Raw genomic sequence first — 24520 nt, 5'->3', positions numbered from 1 at the left:
GTGTTCGCCATAATACTAGTTTTTGCACTCAGTCAGCCGGGCAGCGTGTTCGAGTCAGTCCGTCGTTGGCAGGGGCCCAGAGGTTACACCATGAAGGCTTTGTTATACTGTACACACCGAATACTGAAAAACTGATGCGGAAATTCAACTGGTAGAATGTAACCTTCGTCTTAAGAGATCATTCTTTTTCTTAAAACTTGTGAGATCTTCCTCCCATGTGTGATACTCAAGTGGTGAAATAAATTACTCGAGTATTGTACCTACCTGCCTGCCTGCCTGCCCACAACAACCACGTCCACCAGAGTAATTATTCCTTCTAAATGCTGTATTTTATTACATGCGACTGTTTTATCTTTGGAGTTAACACGAATTTTTTGTGTCAGTTACTTTTTAACTTTTAATGATGCAGGTGTAAATTGATGAATATTTAAACACCTTAAAACTAATGTTGTGTCTTCCTACGAACACATGAACACACACACACACACACACACACACACACACACACACACACACACGCGCGCGCGCACTATTCGGAGAAGCTACACACGATTACAGTGTTTAGTGATGTCAGTCTTACAGTGCTTAATTAAAGGGGTAGATACCAAGGTCTAGCACTGGTTACCTTCACAGTTAAGTACACTTCCTGGAGAGACTTGAGGAACAATGGTCGTATACTACTGTGCCTGTACACCCCAAGACCACCTCAGGCACGACCTTCACGACTTGTACTACACTAGTCTTGGTGCATTACTCACTCCAACAATAAATTTACGTAACTTTTTTTTTCACTTTTACAGCTATAAAAGTTTCCAACACAGTGATGTATGACGATGAAGAGATGTCACGTGTGTGGTAAATATGTTACTTACAATAAATTATGAAGGAATATATGTTTGGTGACTCTTTTATACCTTGTACCTTCTACTGTACTTGTGCTGCGCTGCATGTTACAAGCACCAACATTATAACGTGAAGGTCCAGTAGGAATCACTAAACTGGTGCTTCCTATAAGTAACGCGATCTGGCTGAGGGAGAATGTTGGTGAGCTGTCTGTAGGTGAACGCTTAACTGTAGGAAACGTAGATATATATTTTTGCAGTGTCTTATCCACGTAGGCTACAGTAAAGAGTGAGTGTTACACGCACTCTTACACACGCATTGACAGAGAAGTACCGAATTAAGTATTTTGCTGTGTCAAAGAAGCCCTCCCGTCCCTGACCACCACCACCATCACACGTCCCAGGAGTTAATCAGATCCCAAGAGAATCATCATCAGCCGCTCTACAGGTCCCCGCGGAGCTCTCACGGGCTTACCATTGGTTTAACAAGTCTCCCACAGACTCCTCAAAGGTTCCCTGCCGGTCCCCACAGACATCCTATAACACTGAACCACGTCCCTACAGGTCCCCAAACGTCCTTTACAGTAAACGGAGAGATCAAAGGAGTGGTGTGTCGAGCGTCAAGGCGCATGATCCACATTCCTTCGGGTGCCAAGAGCAGGTTGTTGAACTCTGGTTGTAAAGTGAATATATTTAACGTTTACGTGCATGCGTGTGTGTAAGTGCAACAGCAGGGATGGAGCAGGTGAAGCAGCAGGGAAAGGACAGGTGCTGCAGCAGGGAAGGGACAGGTGCAGCAGCAGGGAAGGGACAGGTGCAGCAGCAGGGAAGGGACAGCAGCAGCAGCAGGGAAAGGACAGGTGCTGCAGCAGGGAAGGGACAGGTGCAGCAGCAGGACTTCATCGCTGTGTTGTGCAGTAAACCAGGAGAAAGTTGACCTGTTGATAGTAGCAGTGATGATAATGAGGGAAGGGCCGGCACAGGTATGGGTGAAGGGGAGAGCGTATGTCAAGGTAGTAAGCGACGGGGCAAGTGTTGTGACGGATGGTCTAAAGTGGCGAAAAGGTGTTGTGACGCAAACAAGTAAATGAAGGTCTACTGTATTGTGTTGTGATGGGAAGGATTTTGTGAAGGTGTTGATTCGCAAAACTATTATGGTTAGATTAGGTTATGACGGGAGGGAGCTTTATAACATTAAGAGACCATGGGGAGGGTGTTATGGGGGGTAAAAGGGGGTGAGGGGTGATGAGGAACAAGGGGGAGTGATGGTGGTGGCGGCGGCGGCGGCGAGAGAGTAAGACAGGAGGCGTGACCGGTCAGATGGGTCCTTAGTCCTAATAGCCGTTGATCTGATTTGTTGGTTGATGAAGACTGAGGACTTGACCAGAAGGAAGGAGTAGGATAAAGAATTTCATCTTGTACTTTGTTCCTTATTTTCTTACGTAGACTTAAGCCTTCGTGTATACAGATGCGTATTGAGGAAGACATTGTAACGAAGGGCAGCCTAATTGAGCCATAATGGTTGGTTTACATTGGGGCCTATTTGTACTGGGGCCCATTCGACTGGTAACAAGCTGTACACGGGGTGCCCTGTGGTCGATGATAACGTCATTGAACAATGGTGGCGTTGTCTTGTGAAGGAAAATATTTGAAGAAAAAAAACATCACATTCTCAGTCATTACATGAATCAAAAAACACAAATTGCTCCTGAATTATCAGCTGCACCAACAGTTATTACCGGCATTATATCATCTCCAGCACGAGTAGTTATTAGTCAGATTTATTCATATAATGATCCTCGAGGCAAGGTAAACTCTTCAGTGTTTACATTTCCTTCCCAAGACTTCACTGCGAGCCTCCAGCTGCCTCTGTGTGGTCACCTTCAGCAGCCACGTCGAGGCGACACTGAGCAAGGTTCATGACCCAGGGGCGATAATATATACACACTCGTAGGACATTGGAGAAGCCGTAGCATAATGATAACTTTGACCTAACCTAACTTTACCTAGCCTAACCTAACCTAACTTAACTTAACTTTACCTAGCCTAATAATCGCTTTATCATACTAACTTTTAGCCAAACTTAACTCAACTTAGCCCTAAATTCAACACTTAATTCGAATCTGGATAAGAAATCGGTTCCACAAAAAAAAGAATGACTTGACTTTTCCTTAAGCAATACACACAGAAAACAAATGAAAAGTGAACATGAGTTAGTGCACCACCATCTCTACAGCCTGGCTCAGTATTGGTCACTATAGATCCGGTTTGGTGGGCTCCACTGTTCCCAGAATTTCCGGCAACTTACACCACCACCACATCGGTCACCTTATCCACGAGGAAGGACAACCGGTGGGACACGCACACGGTTGCAGCGCTTGGAGACCGGGTGAAGCAGAGGGCGCTTAGGGGGCAAAGATAATGGTGAGTGACAGCGGTGATGAGACGATAAACAGACACAGAGAGAGAGAGAGAGAGAGAAGGAAAACCATTGACCTTTAGGAGTGACTAATGCAAAAAGAAAATTACAAAAATGTGAATATCTATCGAGCTTGAGAGAACACGGAAAATAGACAGAATAACATAAACAAAATAATAACAATAACCTTATTGAATGACTCCTTTCTTAAATATTTGACAAGGAAAAATAATAAATAAAAACGAGCCGAAACGTAATTAAAGGAATGGAATACATCCCTCGTGACGTTTATAAACCCTTTCTTATTTTACCTGTTGATTAAACACCACAATGTTAATCTAACTAAAAAATACACCAATGAAAATTAGGAAGAAACGAAATTGTCGTAGTCCAGGGGCGGCGAGTGACTGAAGACGATTAACGGATGGTAAGTGACGGAGACGAGTAACAAGGGAAGCAAGAAACGGGAAGCGAATGATTGACAAATGCGACGAAAATGACTTATTATTCAAGAAAATGAGTTGAATAATGACTCCGTAAATTTCACTCAGAAAATGAATAGTGAAGATAGTTGAACAAAGTGAAGGGACATGGAGGGGATCAGGAGCCACAGTGACCTTGGACGGACCTCAGTGAAAGTGACAGGCAGGGGTGGCTTAAACAAATTACTTTACCAAATTTCACCCTACGCGGAGGTGATCATTTTCTTAAGTGTTTTAACAAAAAATAAGGGTTAATATTATTATTATTATTATTTTACTATCATTATCCTTATGTTTATTATTATCATTAGATACTTTGAAAAACATCAGTATATATTAGGTAATTTTCTCACGCCATTTTATGCATTGAACATGAAAATATAAATAATTCCGTCACACACCTTAAACACGGGGACTCAGCGCCGTGTGTGTGAACATTCTTTCTCCCGGTAAAACTCCCACAATTTACCTGAATGTTAATTACCTAACTATCACTCGCACTTTTTAACCGTCCTAATAATGTGAAAATATATGAAAAGAATATGAGAGATTTGTGAAATTTCAATTGCCTTAAAGAGTGAGACGAAATAAAGATTAAAAGAAAACGTAAATTTTGAAGTTTCGACGAGAAGGGAACTCAACCAGTGTGTGTTGGTGAAAGGTGCCGTGAGAACCACCGCACGTTATGACACGGTAGGTGCCGGACGCGGGTTTATGTATGACGAATTACCGATAGACACATGTGGAGTTATGCAGGAGGGCGAGAGTGGCAGATCCCCCACACAGACCTCAACACCAGAGAAAGTTATCATCTTCAGGGAAAGTTCAGTGGTGATCCTCCCACCGCCAGCCACTACCTGGGAGTGTTGATGGTGGCGGTGTTTACACGAGTTATTCTCTTCTTTTTTTTATCCATCCCTTCCCCCCCCCCCCTTTTTCCTCCTTTAAGTCTATCGTCTTTATTTACTCTCCCACCTTAGCGTCAAGAAAACATTACAACAAGTACAGCTTGGCGAATTAATTCTACATTGTGTAAACACAAAGCAAATTTTCGGCTGTAATATAAAGAGAATTATAAGAGATTTAAAAGAAGGAAGCGAGGCTTTTGAATACAGTAAAAGTAATAACTGAATTAATGGTAAACTTTCCCAGTGATGTGACGGTAGTGTTGCCGACTCCTCCACCGCCGTCCCATTAAGAGCCACATCCAACGGGGCTTGGCCACAGTGAGCGGGACCGTCCTACAGGCCACCAGACCATAAAGCAATGATGATGATGGAATGGAAAACAATTACTGATAATAAGGAAAAATTTATGGAAAGGTGAGAAGAAAACATGTTGAAGGAATCAGGCTCACACAGCTCGAGGAAACAGCTGTAGAAGTTATGGCCGCGATTGTAACACCAACAAGTGATATACCTTACGTAATTATTGTTTAAAACATCAAGATCCGCTACAACAGCGACTCCGCTATCAGCAGAGAAAACTCCTTTGTCGAGAAAGTTGATCGTTTGTCAGAGCTACAGTATACTGTGACCTCCACCAGCAGGGTTTACTCACATTCACTCCGCCACTCCCACCTCCAACACGCCCCGCCCCGTCTAAGAAGTTTCCCGACTTGAATTCAATGAACCCAGAACTTGTCGGGAAACCATTATATTCACATCAGTTAAAATTTATGTGTTTTGAGGAGGATTTCATTTAAATAATTAATAACCATGAATAACAAAAATGCATATGATTTTTTCCCAGGTAGCTATCCGGAAAAAAAGCCAATCTTGAGGTGTAACGCGAGCTATAGTTTACTTAATTTGTGCGAGCTTGACCACGGTCCTTGTAAGGTGTGTGTAAGTTACAATTGAATTTAGAAAGTACAGCGTTAAGGTGCGAAGCTCGAGATCAGTTTTCTCTTGTGTGTTTCAGGTCTTCATAAACTGACTAACTTTTTAATCCGCCACATTAAAACAAGTGACTGTAGGAGAACGAACAAAATGAATTAATAAAACGAAGCTGACGGGGTTTTTTTTTTACCGATAAACCACTGAGAGGAACAGGTTAAGAGCAAAATATTGGAGAGTGACACTTGTGCAGTTGTGTCTTAAGGGTAATCAGCGGTATAGTGATCAGCATACTCATCTCGCAAGCTAATGGTCCAGGGTTCGATCCCCGGGCTGGGTGTAACAATGGGTTGGTTTCTTTACGTAATTGGGAACCTGGATATTAATATACTAGTGGATTATGTTGCGGAGTAACAGTTAGCCAGTGCAGTTGGGTGAGCTGTCCGATCTTCTTGACACTGGTTCATACAGCTCGCGAACTCAAGGAGTGGCGTGGGTGTTGTTAAGGCTCCAGTTTCTTCACCTTAAGCAAACAGTTCATACCTATTTGACTGGTCGCCTTTAAGAGCTCCTCCATGTGTCCGACAAACCTCTGTTCAGGTATAATGAAGGTCGCTGCGTCTCTCATGAACTGCAGCAAAATAAAGACAACTAGAACGACACAAAATATTCCATATACTGCATGGTCAAAATATTTACTGTAGTTTTTCAAGCGTAAGAAAATTCAAAATTCAGACAGTTACCTGAATACTGAAGTGCTCAGATCACATTATAAGAGAAACTTATATTCCTGATTTGTTAGAGATCAAAAACTTCCAGAGACGTGAGCCGTGATGGGACACCGGATCCCAGCCACCACAAGTTTGTAGCTAAGGTGGAAGTCAGACTCGCGGCTGTAAACCAGAGAAACTTTTTAAAGAAGTAGAACTCGTCCACGTAACGAGGCTTGTGATCACCGTCAAGCATCACTTCCGGGAGGGGAGGGGAGACTAGTTTACTCCCCCACTCTGAGACAACACCGTAAATAGTCACTAGAGAACCCGGGGCTAACACCAAGGATTAGCACAGGGAACGCAGGCAGTTACACCAAGATCCTGTTATCACTGAAATAGTTATTTTGTTGAGTCGTGCGACGTGTCCTGGTCTGACCTGAACTTGGACTGATTTGGATTATCTGACACTGAAGGTCATGAAGAGCGGATGGAGTCCGTCCAAAGATCTGTACTGGAGCTGTACCAAGCCTACTGACCTACCCTGTTGAAGTTAATGATAGACAACACTTTAATACTGATGTTACATAGAACACGCCCCCTCTGATGTTTCATAGACCACGCCCCCTCTGATGTTTCATAGACCACGCCCCCTCTGATGTTTCATAGACCACGCCCCCTCTGATGTTTCATAGACCACGCCCCCTCTGAGGTTACATAGACCACGCCCCCTCTGAGGTTACATAGACCACGCCCCCTCTAAGGTTACATAGACCACGCCCCCTCTGAGGTTACATAGACCACACCCTTTCTGAGATTTCATAGACCACGCCGTTTCATAGGCTACACACACCATGTGGCTCCTCCCCCTACACTGGGGTACATGGGGCCACACCCCATTTAAAGACGACAGACGGTTACCATTGGCTCCCACCAGCTGAGATCCTGGTCATACTTGGTCATGACTGAGCGGGTGTGGTCAAGAACCGCGTCGTGTCACTTCCGGCTGATCATTGTCGATGTGCTGAGAAACTTAGACAATTAACTGCACCAAACACAAAGGTATATATGAGTTAGAGGGCCAATTAACTCCAGAATTTTCAACAGGTAAATAAAGGTGAGTTTTCTCTTGTTTATGACAGGTAGGACGTGACGAGTCTTCCGTTGTTGTCGTCCACTTGAAGTTAGAACAGGTGACAGGTAGTGCAGGATAATGGAGAAGAGAATTGTATGTATTCGTTCATTCTCACTTAACCAACATGTCATTTTATCCTGAGACCATCGGTTATTTGTGTGTCGGTTCTCCGTCATGTTCCAGGAAAAAAAATGTGAAGCAATTTAGATGTTGTATGAAATTGAGCCATTTTTGTGCTCTTCACACACACACACACACACACACAAGAAAGCAAGAAAACCGCCTTGCACTGAACAATTCTCTACGAAACATTACTGACTTTTAAAAGTCCTCGATGCTCAAATGTCGCCAAAATAGACCGTCATGATGTGTTATTGTTATTGTTTCTGTAGTTGCAAGAATCCTGACCTAAAAAATCACCAATATTACAGAGTCCTTTGTTTAACATATAACTCAATTACAGTAGAGTTAATGGTGTTTACATTCATATCTTTTACAAACATATGCTCTATACAAACATACACACACATACACAAACATACACACACATACACACACATGCACAAACATACACACACACACATACGTACATGCTATACACACAAACATAAATGCTATATACAAACAAACCTGCTATACACACACACACACACAGAACCAGCTCGAGGAATTCACTGTGTCGACCGCCCCGTCGCCTTCCCCACCTCGTCAAACTTAATTCGTGTGTTTGTGCTGTGACAATGATTAATACTGTGGGTTTTTTGTTGTTGTTTTTTACATATAAAATAGTATGTGTTTGTGTTTTTATGAATCCCCTTGTATCGATATTAGAGGCGCGATAAACTTCGAGAACTCTTTTAAGTGTATTAGATTATAAGTAGTGGTTGGTGTTTCACGATACCTGGACGTTATTATTATCCTGATTAGCATACATTTTATATCTCTCAATGGCTCGCTATCGTAATGTTATATATTTGACTAAAAGAAGTGGCTGCGATATCGGGTGGTTATCGCGGTAACGTTGAGATAACAATGTTAATTTTGGGGGGATATCGTAAATCTATCCTCTGCTTAGATTACAGGTTTTGATTCATTATACGTGACAATATAGCCCCATTAGATTGCACTGGATAAACGAGCCAATCAGAGCCCAGTACCAGGAGTTTATTAGAAAGCGAGCCAATCAGAACGCAAATCAGGAGCTCATCACACTACATCACCAGGAGAGCCAATTAGAATGCAGTAGCTCATCAGGAGAAGGGCCAATCAAAGCACAGTACCAGGAGCTCATCTTACTACATCACCAGGAGGCAAGCCAATCAAAACTCAGCGCCAGGAGCTCATCAGGAGGCAAGCCAATCAGAACTAGTCATCCCCTGGACTGATGTGGCAAGGACAACTGGGTGGTGGTGTTATAGGAGGGAGTGGCTGGTGAACTCCCCGGCGGCCATAATGGTCCCACCCTTGTTGAGAAGGAAAAAATTTATTTACTTACGAGATAAAAACCTGTCCTTACCCTTTAGGTGGCGTCGAGTAATGTGGGTGTGCCGATTAACAGAATACACTTAGTAACCGGATGTGCCGATTAACTGGGATGTTTTGATTACTCTGTCGCCTCGATTACGTGAGTGAGCCGATTAATTGGGTGTGCAAATTATTTAGGATGTGTCAATTAAACGTAAATTAAATAAGAAGCTGAAGGCACTTGTATAGAGTGAGTGAGTGTGTGAGTGAGTGAGTGTGCGTAAGTTACTAGTGCTTAAGTTGAAAGTTTTTGAGCCAAGGTTGCGTGAGTTGGGAGGTCGGTGAGACAGGTAACAGTTGAACCAGAGCACCGCAGTGAGCAGCGTCACGACTTGTTCAACTGTTCAATCTTTGAGCGACCTTCTTCCTTATTTGTGCTGCTCGGAAACATTTGGGAGGGAAAGATATGGGTTTATTTTGGGCGGGTAGGAACTGTCAGCTTGATATAGCGAAGTTCTCAGGGCGGTGCCACTTACAGCAGGTCTGGATTGAAGGTTACCGAGTATCTGTTAACACCTGTGACGTTCCTCCCCTTTTTGTGTATCGACCAGTACCCGGCAGCACCTCCTCCAGGAAGTTATTCTTGGCCTTCCAGATGACCATCCACGCCCTTCTTATCTCAGATCCAGTTTCCAAGAAAGGTCTACTGGTCTCCAAAAGGAATTTCCAGTTTCTATCATAGAAGTTCTCTCCTCGGAATCTTTGTCATACAGGAAACAACTGAGACGGTCAATGAAACGAAGAATAAAAGCATTTTAAGCATCGACCTTTCTGTCTTTTGGTGTTTAGTTAATCATTTATGCGTTATTATAGTAAAGACGTGAATCAGAATATCATTGGGTGGACATTTTTTTACTTGATACTAAGCCATTTAACTAAATCTTGTGCACATAAGTTGGTGGATTACTGACGTCATATTTGGAAGCTTGACTAACGTTTAGCACAACAGCTGACTCCTTACTCCTGCGTCGCCTTCGTCTACAAGTGTTGTCTCACGGGTTTTTTTTTTTATAAGTTATTTCAGAAACTGCTTATCATTCTTTTATCTACGTACTGTAACATCCGTGTGCTTAATTGTCAAGTTTTTGTTGCATCATTAAGTAACACTTGATGAAGAAATTTTATCTATACAGTAAGCTGGTGGTCGACCTTGAAGAAAAATGTAATGTGAAGCGTTTTATTAACCTGTCCTAACCAGTTGCTGCCTCTTGTCATGAACACACGGTGTGACCTTGGCTCTGAATTGCCCCTTTTTTGCTGCTTTTGGAATGAGATAATTTTGTATCATCAGGGACCTTGAACTCAAGATACTGATCTTGAAGGCAACACTGGTGGTTATGAAGATTGAAACAGCAATAAATGAAAACTTTAATCCATCTTAAAGCTTGTTATAATAAATAAATGTATAGTACATTCAGTTCCAGCAACATTAGCCGTACAAAACATCTAACATGGCTCGGTGAATATTCCTTTGAGCAGAACTAAATATGCTAAAATTCTCTCACGCATGTCAGGGTTCCTTCCAGATAATGTATTACATCAGGGCCAGATGGAACAAAGCAGCTTCCAAGACCCACCTAACGCCGATGTGTAGAACAGTTGTGCTCCTCGGGATCTCTGAAAAACTAGGGAGCGTAATGGAGCGCCATTGTGGAGAAACAACTGAGAGTCTCTATCTCAGTGGGTCATTGTCACTCGCTTTTGTTTACTTTTTGAGCAGGGTAGAGGGCGTGGGAGAGCTTCCTCTGGTATCTTCCTGTATCGTCTTTGTACTGCGTATTTCCATGAGATTCAGTCAATTAGTTAACGCTGACTGTACTATTAGTGGCTCCAACCATCAGGGTGGAAGCGCTGATAAACACTGGCCAGTTGCCCATTGATCTTTACACCATCAGTAGCCAAAAATTAAAGTATAATAATAGCATAAAATTATATACACTTCTGGCAGTACTAATATAATTTAGTGGATAAACCTAATAATTTAATTTGTCCTGAATCAAGTGTTATTCACTGTACACTATAAGGTACAGTGTAAACCATCAACAGAGATACAGTGTTCAATAAAGTCGAGCTCTAATATTTTCATCATTTAGGATTTAATAACCAAAAGGATGATTAATAATAAGAGATCAGTTGGTAACATTCATCCACACAATATCCTAAAAACAAACTTATCGTTTTAACCAATCACAATGAAGACTTAAAAGAATTTCCTTTCTCTTTGGTCTCGCGGAGCACGTTGGTGATCGTCAATTGTTTATAAAGTACTTTGTCTGCAGCTTGACTGTGTGTGTGTGTTGTTTTTACTTGTTACTCCTCTTCCCCTTCCCTTTTTACACTCGTTTTGCACCATCTCCCGTACCACTTCCTCCCTTCGCTCAGCCCCCCCAAGAGACCGTGAAGAAAATACAGGAGATGGTTAGAGAGATTAGTTAGTGCTACAGTCTTTTAGCTGCAACAGTTGTTTATGTATCAATTTTAGTGATATTTCCACGATGGTTTATCCTCTTGGGTTAAACAGGACCTATTATCACCATAGGTATAACACCATCGTGGGAAGAGAGAGAGTTAGAAAGGCACCTTGGCAACACTGCTACACCATATTAAACATGATTACTGGCAATACTGCTAAAAATGTAGTTTAACATAAACCCTTGACAACACTGCTAAGCTTTCAGATAGCCACAGCCCCTTCACGACCGTAGACTGTAGACAATAAGACGCTGCAGCGCTGTAAGACTGTAAAGTGTCCAGTCAGAGGGGCGGGTGGCAGCAGCAGGGGGATCAGCGCCCTGGAGACAGTCTTTGTTCTTCAGGCAACCTATAACCTTGAGAACCTCCAGAGTCTTGTGGTGACGTGTGTAGTGCTTCTCTCTTCTCTTCTCCTCTCCTCTCTTCTCTTCTCTTCTCTTCTCTTCTCTTCATAGCCTGATAGGTTGGGGTGTGGTCAAGTTGTTGAAGATAAGAGTGAGAGTGTGCCTCTTGATGGCTGACGGCCATGATGGATCATGGCCTGGGTGGATCATGGCCTGGGTGGATCATGGCCTGGGTGGATCATGGCCTGGGAGGATCATGGCCTGGGAGCATCATGGCCTGGGTGGATTATGGTATTGTCATGAGACGTTGACTTAACCCCAGTTAGAGGCAAGATAAAGCACAGCGTGTACTAAGTGGTGCTGACTGAACGTATCTAATTAAGGTAAACAGTTTCCATTCTGGTGTTATTCTTCTGTTCTTCATTGCAGTTCAAACAGACAAGTATGTTCTTATGTCTGTATTAAAGAAGAAATTTTAACGTAACATTCTTGACAGTCTAAGTGGTCAATTTTCCACTAGTGAGAAGACCTTCCCATATCCCAGCTTTATAACACAGCGCCAACACAATCAATTAGCGGCTCCTGGTGAAGCCCTGAGCCCTTCAATGAAAAAACGCCAGACGTTGGTTCGCTCGCCTTCTGCCTGCGTTGGCGGTGTAATGGTCTTATATATAGTACAAGACTGGAACAAGAGATGGAGAAGCCAGAGACAGTGGATGACTTAGTGTATAAACAAAACAGAGATGTGGAAAACTCTTATACTGACAATACACCCAAGAGACAATGGACACGATGAAGTAATTCTGTAATGAGGGAATTTAAGAATTACAATAGCGAAGAAAACACAGAATTACATAAAGGATAAAACAGTTAAAGATTGAGAGGTGAGAATAAGAATAATGACAAGAAATAAAAACTGTAGTAGCCATATAAAAAAACTACAAAACGTGGTGAGTGAGAGAGAGGCAGAGAAAGGGAAGAATAATGCAGGAACAGAGAAAGCAAACAAGGTAAATTGGTCTCCTGGCCGACTGAGGGAGAGAGGGGAGGAAGCAGTAGGCACGATGTTGTGGAAAAGGTGAAAGATGAAAAAAGGAAGAAGAGAGAGAGAGAGAGAGAGAGGTGACCCCTAGCAGTAGCACACAGTACAAGACACCCCTCACGATACTCACACTACCCTGTCCCTGTGTGTGTGTGTGTGGGGGGGCAGGTGAGGACGGCCACCAAAGCCCCATTAGCTTCCCTTCCTTATCGACTGGTGTAAGATATCATGTTTGTACAGCAAATTACGTACAGTACATGTGTTGAATATATTATCTAATTGTAAGTTTATGCATTTAAGTACTATTGTATTTGTTGTGTTTGTTACTTAAATACTTATGTGGTAGTTTCTTACGCTAAGGAGTCGTTGGTTCTCGCGTCCGGGGAACCTCTAGTCGGCCCAGCTGTGGATGGGTACCTAACTTTAAGATTTTTTTTTTTACTATTATTGTCTACCATCTCAACTCATCTACTTCGGCTCATTTTTCTACTCGATTGTTTTATTGTATATCGTTCAATTCCCTTTCATAGGTGTAAAGTCTTGAGTGAAAGTCTATGGTATTATAGTTGAGGAACCGCCATCGCACACCAAAGACCACCTGTGTGTGTGTGTGTGCGCGCGCGTTTGTGTGTGTGTAAGCCAGTGTGTGTGCTTGTGTGCATGTGTAATAATAAGCACGAACCAACACATATCAACATCATTATCATCATCATCATCAAACACACGAAAGTACATAATAAAACTCCGATAAACACACAGATACAAATTACCAAGTCAAATGTAAATGTTTCCTACTTAACTAAACATTACCTGGCGACCCATGACGTCAACACCTGAGCCTCCACCACTCTTACATTCCCAGAACGAACGACGTAGAGAAGAAAAAAATATCTCTGAAAAGTCAATAAACGCAACGTCTGTTGATTATATGGTATGGCACTTGATTCGGTTTACTTTTAATTCGATTCGGTTTACATCGTCACTTGTTTTGGTTTATACAGTAACTTGAATCAACTTGGATTTATCTTAATTCGGTTTAGACTGTTAAACTCACTTAAGTTTAGCCTCTACTGTACTTGAATCGCGCCCTATTATTAGTATGGAAGAAGTAGTGAGAGTCTGTGTTCGTCCTGGAGGGAGACTCAGTAGGCTGGTCCAGTGTGCGGTGTATGGCCTTGGAAACAGTGGCGTTGGTCCTTCACTAGTAACGGGGAGACCTGCCAGACCTTGGACCTGGTGATGTAACAGAGGACCGCTTAAGTGATAACTGCGTGCGTTCGTCATTCAGTGTTGTGCTACTTAAGGGATAACTCCAAGTAATGACGATGTTACAGAAGCACTTAAGATGTCTCAACAGGATGCTCTACTAGAGACGGGTTTCCTCTGACACGTTTGATCTTTGTATTGGTACATAACATCTTGCTCAGCCCAGCGGTTGCCTATCCGTGTGTTCCTACCTGTCCGTGTGTGTGTGTCTGCCTGCCTGTCCGTGTGTGTGTGTGTCTGTCTGTCCGTGTGTGTGTGTGTGCCTGTCCGTGTGTGCGTCTGCCTGTCCGTGTGTGCGTCTGCCTGTCCGTGTGTGTGTCTGCCAGTCCGTGTCTTTAAACGCATATCACGAGAATAAAGTAAACCAAGAGTCACCATCTGTGACACGTATAACAGAGTTTAATAATGGGTCATTTTCCTCGTTGTTTCATGGTGTTGTGGCCATAGTGTTTCCTCTCGTGGGTGGCAGCCTGGCGAGGGACCTGGTGAGGGACCTGGCGAGGGACACCTGGCGAGGGACACTTGGCGAGGGATACCTAGCGAAGGACCTGGAGAGGGACACCTGGCGAGGGACACCTGGCGAGGGATTAATTTGGCGAGGGATACCGAAGCGAGAGACACTTGGCGAGAGACACTTCTGGCGAGGGACCTGGCGAGGGATACCTGGCGAGGGACACTTGACGAGGGATACCTGGCGAGGGACACTTGACGAGGGATACCTGGCGAGGGACCTGGCGAGGGACCTGGCGAGGGACCTGGCGAGGGACCTGGGGATCTATAGTGAATGTTGTTGTAACTTTTATAGCGAGGATAATCTTTCAGGGGAGATAACATTAGATAAGAAGGTTTCTACTTCCTATAAATTTATAAAAAAATAATCCAATCCTGAGCCCCTTTTGAACCCCTTAAGCACGATGACTACTCCCCCTGAGTGCAGTATCAATGGATTAAGTCATCGTACTCAAAGGATTAAGACGTAGTACTCAAAGGGTTACGACATCGTACTCAAGGGGTTAAGACATCGTACTCAAGGGGTTAAGACATCGTACTCAAGGGGTTAAGACATCGTACTCAAGGGGTTAAGAAATCGTACTCAAGGGGTTAAGACATCGTACTCAAGGGGTTAAGACATCGTACTCAAGGGATTAAGACATCGTACTCAAGGGGTTAAGACATCGTACTCAAGGGGTTGGAATTACTGAAAAGGTTTTGTGAATAATTCCGTTTTAATGAGTGTACCGTTTGCAGAGCCACTCGTCACTCCGTTAACAGCAACTTTTTATCGCTGGGTACCGTTTTCAACAGCTCCTCGCCGTTGTTTCAGAACATCAGGAAATCCGTTGAACAGTAACAGGAAGACCCGTTATGAGTGGCATTATAACAGGTGATCGTGATAACAGGTGAAGGAAAACAGGTAAGAAATGACAAGTTACCTGAGAACGGGTTACGAATTTACAGGTGGATTTGTAACTCAAGGTTCATTCGAATAATAATAATAATAATAATAATAATAATAATAATAATAATAATAGGAAACATAAAACATATACATTGTAAGGCGTATATAATGTTCCTGAATCGAAAACGTAACCCCTATGTACGCACCGGAGACTAATGTATCCATCACTAACACTGCGTTTCGCTCCTCATCACACTTAAGAGCTGAATAAATATTAAATAACCTGTGTGACGAAAGGTTCTCTCAGAAGGTTAGTCAGTCGGTGAATCAGTCAAGATTGAGCTGAAAGAGTGATGATGGTTAGGTTAGGTTAGGTTTAGAGGGGGAGATTCTACAGATGATCCGTAATTTTAGTTTCATTTCGGGTGTCAGCAAGCAGTAGCAGCGGGTTAACACGGTTGGTGGCTGGCCCGTGGCTGTGTGCCGAGGCTCTTGGGTTTCTCTCTCACTTGGAAAGTTAAGCTGCCCCCACAACCTACCGCCGCCGGTGACTCGTCATGTGGGTCCCAGCTCTACTAATAAGCCCTAACCTAACCTAACAGTTAGAATTATGGCACATTTCTAATGAGCTTTATCATAATGGGCCCCAGTCCTAGTGGGCTCTAGTACTCATGGGCCCTAGTACTAATAGGCCCTATATCAGTCTAAATAAACCCCAGTCCCAATGGGCCAAAATTCTAATAATATTATGTTACGTTGGATTAGTTTAGGTTGGGACCCATTTATCCTGCATCCTTCCCTGGCAGCCTGGAAGGGGATTGTCAAATGCTTATAAGTGTAAAACTCTTCTCTGGCTGGTGACATGAGAACGTATCTACCTGAGTCGCATTAAAGGTCCCGTACAAACGACAGCGGCGGCGAAGTTCCATTGACAGTCTACCGTCGCGAGATAACATTCCCACATTTCCATGAGGGGAAGAAAATAACTTACTATTCGTTGAGAATCTCGGATCGTGGCGGTGAGCGAACCGCCTATCTGTTACATCACTGTAGGTAGTATTAGTGGCCTGATACCATGTTAGCTAGGGTGTAGTAACACTGGCCTTGACGCTCTCTCTCTCGTCCACTTGGGATTATTCCTTACATGTAGAGAACGGTAGAACTACTTTGTAAGAGAAGAGCATCTCGAGTTAGTCATCGGTTTATGCAATCTGGGCTCTTGCAAGAAAAAAAATGATCGTTGCCTTCACAACCAGGGCCTCCGAGCACTCATAACTGTTAAATACTATGTGGCCTTTTATTTCCTTTAGGAGTATAATAATGTCAATAGACTATGAAATGCTAGTTATACAGAGGATCCCTTTAACACCTGCGGACGTGAAGGTAGCAAGAGTCAGGCTGGGCAGCATCAGTCTGGGCAATGTATGGCATCAGCCGCTCGCCGCCCAGCTGAGGCGAAAGTAAACAAGACTGATCAAGAGCAGTAGACCGTCCCCAGCAACTGATGATCTGAGGTCAGGGTGACTGATCTAATGGACCTCCGTCTTAAGATCTTTCTAACCCAACCTAAACCTTTATATTGGAGCCCAGTTCTATTGGTCCTCAGTCCGACTGGTTTCGATCTTTATGAACCCAAATCCTAATTGGAACCTAATACGAATATAGGTTAGATTACTTTGGGGCCTATTTGGACTGGAGCCCATTATAGGCGCCATCTTAGGAGCCAAAGAGATATATGTCCTAAAACTGATTAATATCACCGAACAGGAAATACCCAGGCAGTGAAGAGTTATCCCCCAGTGCAAAATGTCAAGGTACTGTACTAGTCCTGCTCCTTAACGGTATACGTCTAGATACCGAGTTGTGTTACCTAACTACCGGCGTCTACTGTAGCTTCCGAGAGATGTGCCGTAATGGCAAGCTAACGGTCTTGTTCTTTAATGTAAAGTGGCCACATATCAGGGGTTGTCCCCGAGTGAAAATGTCAGGCTAGCCCGGGCACTACCTGCTGGAGACGCGCAGTGGCCCTCAGTGGCGAATACCAACTTTAGGTCAGGTTAGCTCTAAGTTTTAATACGCTTCAGTCTTGATAATCCTTAATCCAACTTAACCTAACCGTTCAGATTGGGGCCTCATGAGATAGAGAGTTAAGCTCATTAGGATTGGGCTCCATCCTTTGATCTACACTGGTAAGAGAATCTGAAACGACAACTTTGGCGAGCATCAAGAGACAAGCCAGTTCTTGTACCATATGACAAGTTTAAACTAACTAGTAATGAGTGACGTAAACATGACATCATCAATATACATAACCAAACTGAACACAACACGTTCCAAGTTTCTGAAAAGTGATTACTAAAGAGAGTGGGGTTGAAGGTCATGTTTACCCCGCTGACATTTCCTAAGGAGACATGACCAATAAATAAAACTGAACGAAAATAACTTTTTGAACAGTCCTGTACAAACTCTGAACTCATTACCCAATATTCTATTCCAGTAACACATGATAAGTTACTTGAACATATATAGAGAGAAAAAAGCAAATACACAATGCCTCAACACATATAATCGGAATCAGATATAAGAAATAATTAAATGAAAGTGGCGGGAGTAACTCAACTGACGCAACAGGCGTTTCATGTTCCGGCCAGCACTTCGTATCATGGGGAATTTAGTGGAAATAACACAAGCTGTAAGCGGTGTTCGGGAGGTGAGGGAGAGTGTGGTGTAGGGGAGAGAGGGAGGGGAGTGTGTTGAAGGGGTGTGGTGACGGGTGTGGTGAAGGTGTGGTGAAGGAGTGTGGTGAAGGGGTGTGGTGACGGAGTGTGGTGAGTGGTGAAGGGGTGTGGTGACAGGTGTGGTAGAGGGGGTGTGGTGTGTGGTGAAGGGGTGTGGTGACGGGTGTGGTGAAGGGGGTGTGGTGACGGAGTGGTGAAAAAAGGGGTGTGGTGAAGGTGTGGTGAGGAGTGGGTGTGTGATGACGGAGTGTGGTGACAGGTTGGTGACTGGGTAGTGTGGTGACAGGTGTGGTGAAGGTGTGGTGAAGGGTGTAGTGACAGGGTATGTGAAGTTGGTGACAGGTGTGGTGAGGGTGTGGTGACGGGTTTGGTGACAGGAGTGTAGTGACAGGGTGTGGTGACGTGGTGAAGGGGTGGTGAGAGGGGGTGGGTGAGAGAGTGTGGGTGAGGGGTGTGGTGACAGGTGTGGTGGGGGGTGGGTGAGAGGGGGGTGTGGGGTGGGGGGTGGGTGAGAGGGGAGTGTGGTGAGGGGTGGGTGAGAGGGGAGTGTGGTGATTGTGGCTCACCTTGGCACCATCACCAGCCTCAACTCCCCACCCCGGCCTCCACCTCCAGCCTCCTACACCCAGCCTCCCACCTCCCACACCCAGCCTCCCCCAGCCTCCACCACCACACCCAGCCTCCCTACCACCCGGCCTCCACCACACACCCCGGCTTCCACCACACACCCCGGCCTCCACCACACATCCTGGCCTCCACCACACACCCTGGCCTCCAACACACGTACCCTCTTCCTCATCCTACCGATAAAGGGAATGAGGGAAGGTGTGTGGAGAAGTGTTCATGTTTATTATATACTCTTGATCACCTTCACGATCACTCTCTTACAAGGAACACACACACACACACACACACACACACACACAATGAAGTAACCGCCACACTACCAGATCTCATATAACCTTCAGTCAGCCACCATCTGAAAGTTCATGACGACAACAGATGTAAGAGGTGGGCGTGTCTGTAAGCGATTCCAGTTCACAAAAGCTACCACAGACCAAACACAGAACAAGCTCGTCTATAAACAGTGATTATGGCGGACGATGGTGTACAATGAAGGACTAATTCGCCATAATAAAGCTGCAGATTTAGGCTATATCAACAGATTAAGCGCTCGGTACACCCTGGCAAAACTCTGTTCATGTTAAAAGGGTCAAATGATCACCCACACGAAGTACGACTGGGTTGGGTTACGTTAGGTAAGTTGAGAGATAGATAGGGCTCTGTTAATTCAGGGTTAGATTAAGTTAGGTTAGGTGAGAGATAGATAGGGCTCTGTTAATTCAGGGTTAGATTAAGTTAGGTTAGGTGAGAGATAGATAGGGCTCTGTTAATTCAGGGTTAGATTAAGTTAGGTTAGGTGAGAGATAGATAGGGCTCTGTTAATTCAGGGTTAGATTAAGTTAGGTTAGGTGACATAAATTGAGTAACGTAAATTCGGGGTTATGTTAAGGTAGATTAAGTTGTGTTATTGTCAGTAGATGGAGTTAGGGGGAGGCTTAGGTTAAATTAAGTTAGGTGTCTGGTTGAAAGATTAGTGATCCCCACCTCCTACCTACCCCCACCTCCCCTCCTTCCCCCCACCTCCCCTACCCCTCCATCCTTTACTTTAAAAATAACTTCGAAAATTTGTCAAGTCGTACTGATAGTGTACACAAAACTGAGGTTATGTGTACTAGAAAAGACTCTTAATAGGTATACAAAGCAGGACTCAGGTCATGTACGTTGTGTCTGTTTGATCTTTCTGAGGTGGTGAGGGCTGGGGAAGGAGGGGGGGGGGGCTAAGGGCAGGATCACACTGTCTACCCTTTTACAGTCCACAATTGTGAATGGCGACCGTCCACGGGTCCCACCCAGCTGCTCACCTGAAGTTTGCATAATAGTTCTTAGTTAATATTCAAGATGCAGTAAGAGAGACAAAAAAAAGCCAGAAATGATGTATGTATGTAGTTCCTTGGTTGCCACATTGTATGAGTTAAGTGTTGCATCCATCTTAGACTGGTGCATTATTCTTGTTGCTTCTGGGCTAAAATTTATCGATTTTATTATATTTTTAATATTTCGTAGAGTTCCTGTTTCGTCTTTTTGTTTTGGGCATTATTTTATGTCTTATACGTTGGTCATGGTATTGTGGTTCTGTTTCTTTTCTTCCGTCTCCTCTCCACAAGTTTTATCAACCCATTTGCTCTTCCTTGTTCTCGCTGTGGCTTGTACACATTCACGGGTCTGCTGCCCATAATTTACAACATAAACGTGACCCGCCCTTCTCCTCTCACTTCTTTGATCTACGGACGGCCTGACACACACACTCTCTCTCTCTATAAACAAAGCGTATAGAACGTTATATGTATGTCTGAGTAATCAACAGCTTAGTATCTGGCCCATAATATTTTACCTCGAAGACTCAGTGTAGTCTTCCCTATACTAACACATGCATGGGATGGGTCCCTAGGAACAGAAACTCTGAGAATGTGAGGAAATGTAAGGGGAGACTAGTGTAGGCCAGGGGTAGGAAGTGACAGGGATGGGCTTAAAATATAAGTAGGAACGCTACACAAACACTCACTGACACATCCTCGTATTCTCAATTGCATACAAAGTAACCAGCACGAATTCTTAATTTCTACATTTGTTATTTTGCTGTATTTTACTACATTGTATGCATACAAATTTGAGTTGTCAGGGTCGTGTAGCAACCATGAAAACTTGTTTCGTTAAAGAAGATTGTCGCGTGATCCCAAGACATTAAAAACTTTAATATATCGAAGTTTGGTCCGTCAAAGATTCAATTATTAAAGCATAAGATATCACAGCCTCGACCTTCTCTCCTGGGTGTGTGTAAACCTCACTCAACCTCTGATATCTTATCAGCCAAAGAACAGTCCAGGGCACTCTAGCCTAACAAGGTGTATTAATAAAATCTTGATAAAGCGGGAACCAGAGCTCGAGCCATTAAACGTAACGGGACATCCTGCGTCGGACTGTCGACTTGACCCGACCAGACCTGGAGACGTGGCTGTAATCCTCGAGGACTGCTGACCTGACTTAACACGACCTCCTGCAGCAGTCCAACACTCCCCTGCTTGTACCTCCAACACACCCGTCCTCGTCCCTCCAACACACCCCTACTTCTTCCTCTAATGTCCTCTTCTTGTCCTTTAGACACAATCTTCCCTCATCCCTACATGTCCTTCAGTTGCCACCACTGCTCCTCTCCCTCTCCTCCAACCACCAGAACCCTCCCCCTTCCCTCCGCCATTTGGCCACATACCGTCTTCATCTCCTCCGCCTCCTCCTAATTCCTTCACTCTGCACCTCCTTCTCTCCCTCCCTTTTTAGCCACCCCTTCTCCTCTTCCCTCCATTCACCTGCATCCTCCCTCTCTCTCCACCGCTCCACCCCCCCTCTTCCTCCATTCACTCCCACCACCACTTACCTGGCCACTGTCGCTCACACTCCTACTTTCCCTCCAGTCAAGGACAGTCAGAGGGTGACCGCCTCCCTCTCCCTCTCACCAACACCTGTCTGTCTGTTCACACACGAATATTGTGTTAAATTAGTGTCAGCTTTGCTAGATTGGGGCCTAACAGTGTTAAAATTGTTAAATTAAAAGCATATTAATGATAGATTGGTGTTTGATTATGGGTCTGTTAGTGTCAGGTTTTGTTAAGTTAGGGCCTGTTAGTGTCAAATTGATGTTAAGTTAGGGCCTGTTAGTGACAGAGTAGGTCTGTAATGTTTGATGATCGGCAGATTGCTGGAGCAAATAAAGTCAAACGACGAAGCTGTTGGCGGGTCGTTCGTTAGTGTACAGTGGATTATTTACCCTAACGCCCCTCTCTACTGTGTGACCCTCATCATCCTCATAACTCCAGGTCGTATATAAGTGACACACACAACCGGTTCACCTCATTACCTCTTGCCAGGTCATCTCTTATGGCTCACATGTGACCTCGTGTGTGTATTGCTCATGTAATTCACTTTTAGGTGACCTCTTGACCTTTTACGAGCCCTATGGTTCATTTACAGGTGACCTTTTATGGCTCACAAGGCTCATTTGCATATGACCTCTTGACCTCTAAGGTAACACAGCTAGCTCACTCAAGTAAACAAAACTAATTCACAAAAATTACAGTTCAGGTAGAAAATAGACAAAATATCAGATATTTCTCTTGTCCTGTTAACTGATCAAACAGGTCGCAGTCCTAACCTAACCATTAACATTTTGGCCGTGTCCTGATGGTTCCCGTACTAATTGTTACATTGGGATGGGGCCTATTAGAACTGGTGCCTATTTGTCTTGCATCTGACTGGTGATAAAAACTACCTGGTAAGTGTGGTAGCTGGTGGCCGTGAGAGCAGGTATGAGTCTCAGTCACACGGTTTTAGGAATCACAGGTACGAGAAAATATGAGGTCACGCACAGCAGAAAACTTGACCTGACCTGATCAATGAGAGAAGGGGGTGATGGTGAGGGAGATTGGACGGGAAATGGTAGGGGTGGTAGCGGGGGGTGGTGGTGAGGGAGAATGGAGGTGAGGGTTGATGGGGTTGAGGGTGAATGGAGAAGGGATGGTGGAGGTGAGAGAGAGGTAGTGGGCCCGTCACCAAAAGTAAGACGGGTGTCATTAAGTGCAGTCAGGTAGACGCTGATTAACCCACAATCAAATGAAGGAAGAACAGGGGAACGTGGGAGGGAAGGAAGGGAACAGGTGGAGGACTAGAATAATGATAATGTGGGAAGGGGTGAGGGAAGATGGTGGAGGTGATGAAGAAGGGAAGAGGGTGAGGAGGGGGGGGGGGTGGAGGAGAATTACAAGCTTGAGGGGTCATGGCCCAGATGCCAGCCCCTTGACCTTTCACGCTACCGTTCCCCGCACAGTCACCTTCCCCCCCCCCATTCTGGGTCGTGGGGGATGCCTTACAGGTGAACCAGGAAGCGAAGTCCCCCCACCTGGTCACTACGGCACCCAAGGTCTATCTCCTCGCCTCCCTAATCAACCAGTGAAAATTACTTTATTAATTTCGTCCCTAAAATTTACGTAATATAAACTGTCTTCCTGTTCCTTGGATCAGTTTTTAATATGCCATGGCTCATGACTTAGTTCATTATTTACATATAACTTACCTGCATAGTCATTTACCATTTAAGTATATATTTACGAATTAACTGTACAATATATAAATTTACTGATTATTTATGCATCATAGTTCATTAAAGCCAGTCACCTGTAACAGCTGTGAACACATATCATTCAATAATAAAAACTTCAATTTTATCTCTAAATGTCTTGAAATGCGAGACATTCAAACACATTTCTAACGACGATAACAGCAACAGTGTTTAAGGTATTGTTATTAAATTAGTTTATCAACAACTCAGACGAGGGACGAGTCGGTGGTCACACGTTTACCTCATTCACCTTTCCACCAAATGTGATTTAGATTATCCAGTGCCATAATTTATCTTTAAGGTCAAATACACATAGACGCTTTAAGAAACAGTGAGACGTAACACACAAACGTCAGGAAGACAAGTCAGGAAGGCGACATTAGATGAATATTGACGCCAGAAAAAGGTGAGAAGTTTGCAGCATTGTTTGGAAGTGAGGTGGAGAAAGTCAGGCATGTGCGGGGAGACACAAGGATGGCAGGCCAGAAGAATGACGAGAATGACTCAGGGTGAGAGATGGATGGCAGGACAGAAGAGTATCAGCAGCGACTCATAATTTTAATACCGTCGTCAAGCTGAGTGTCGAGCGTGAAGTAGGTGATGTTAACAAATGGTGGGAAGTACTTACCAACAAGGCCTGTCAGCCACAGTCGCCGTAACAACATGGTCACCTGTAACAGGGAAAGAGTGTTAATATCATAATACTAATTGATAGACACACACACACACACACACACACACACACCTGTATGTATTATAACTCTGAATACGTTTCCTGACCTCGTACCTGATAGATCATTGAGGTAAGAGAAGGCTGGGTAGACAAGTTGACTAGATATTAAATTAAAGAGTAAAGCAATAAAAAATAGCTACAAATATTATAAAACAAAATGGTGTTTATAATGTTAGAGTAAATTATTTCCTAACAATATCAGTAATAATCTGAGTGGGTGGTGAGCAGAACGGTCTTAGCTGCTGCCTCGTGTGTAAATAATATCAACTTATACGAAGATGCACTCACGCTTTTCTATTGTTTTCGATGAGTCACAAGGGCGGGAACATCCGATTACCACTGC

The 24520-nt window shown here is 44.0% G+C and overlaps 1 protein-coding gene across 1 annotated transcript in view; it reads right to left on the bottom strand.

Moving 5' to 3' along the window:
• The window catches only part of LOC121858350 (proteoglycan 4-like), a 53867-nt gene that overhangs the window by 12738 nt on the left and 16609 nt on the right, over positions 1 to 24520 (bottom strand). The window contains exon 2 of the mRNA XM_042354776.1: positions 24073 to 24115. Coding sequence (XP_042210710.1) covers positions 24073 to 24109 — 37 coding nt within the window. The 5' untranslated portion in view covers positions 24110 to 24115. The remainder of the gene's footprint in view (positions 1 to 24072; positions 24116 to 24520) is intronic.

Source organism: Homarus americanus, unplaced genomic scaffold (assembly GCF_018991925.1).
Source record: "Homarus americanus isolate GMGI-L3 unplaced genomic scaffold, GMGI_Hamer_2.0 scaffold57980, whole genome shotgun sequence".
Classification (NCBI taxonomy): Eukaryota; Metazoa; Arthropoda; class Malacostraca; order Decapoda; family Nephropidae; genus Homarus; species Homarus americanus.
This window is presented reverse-complemented; position numbering and strand designations above follow the sequence as displayed.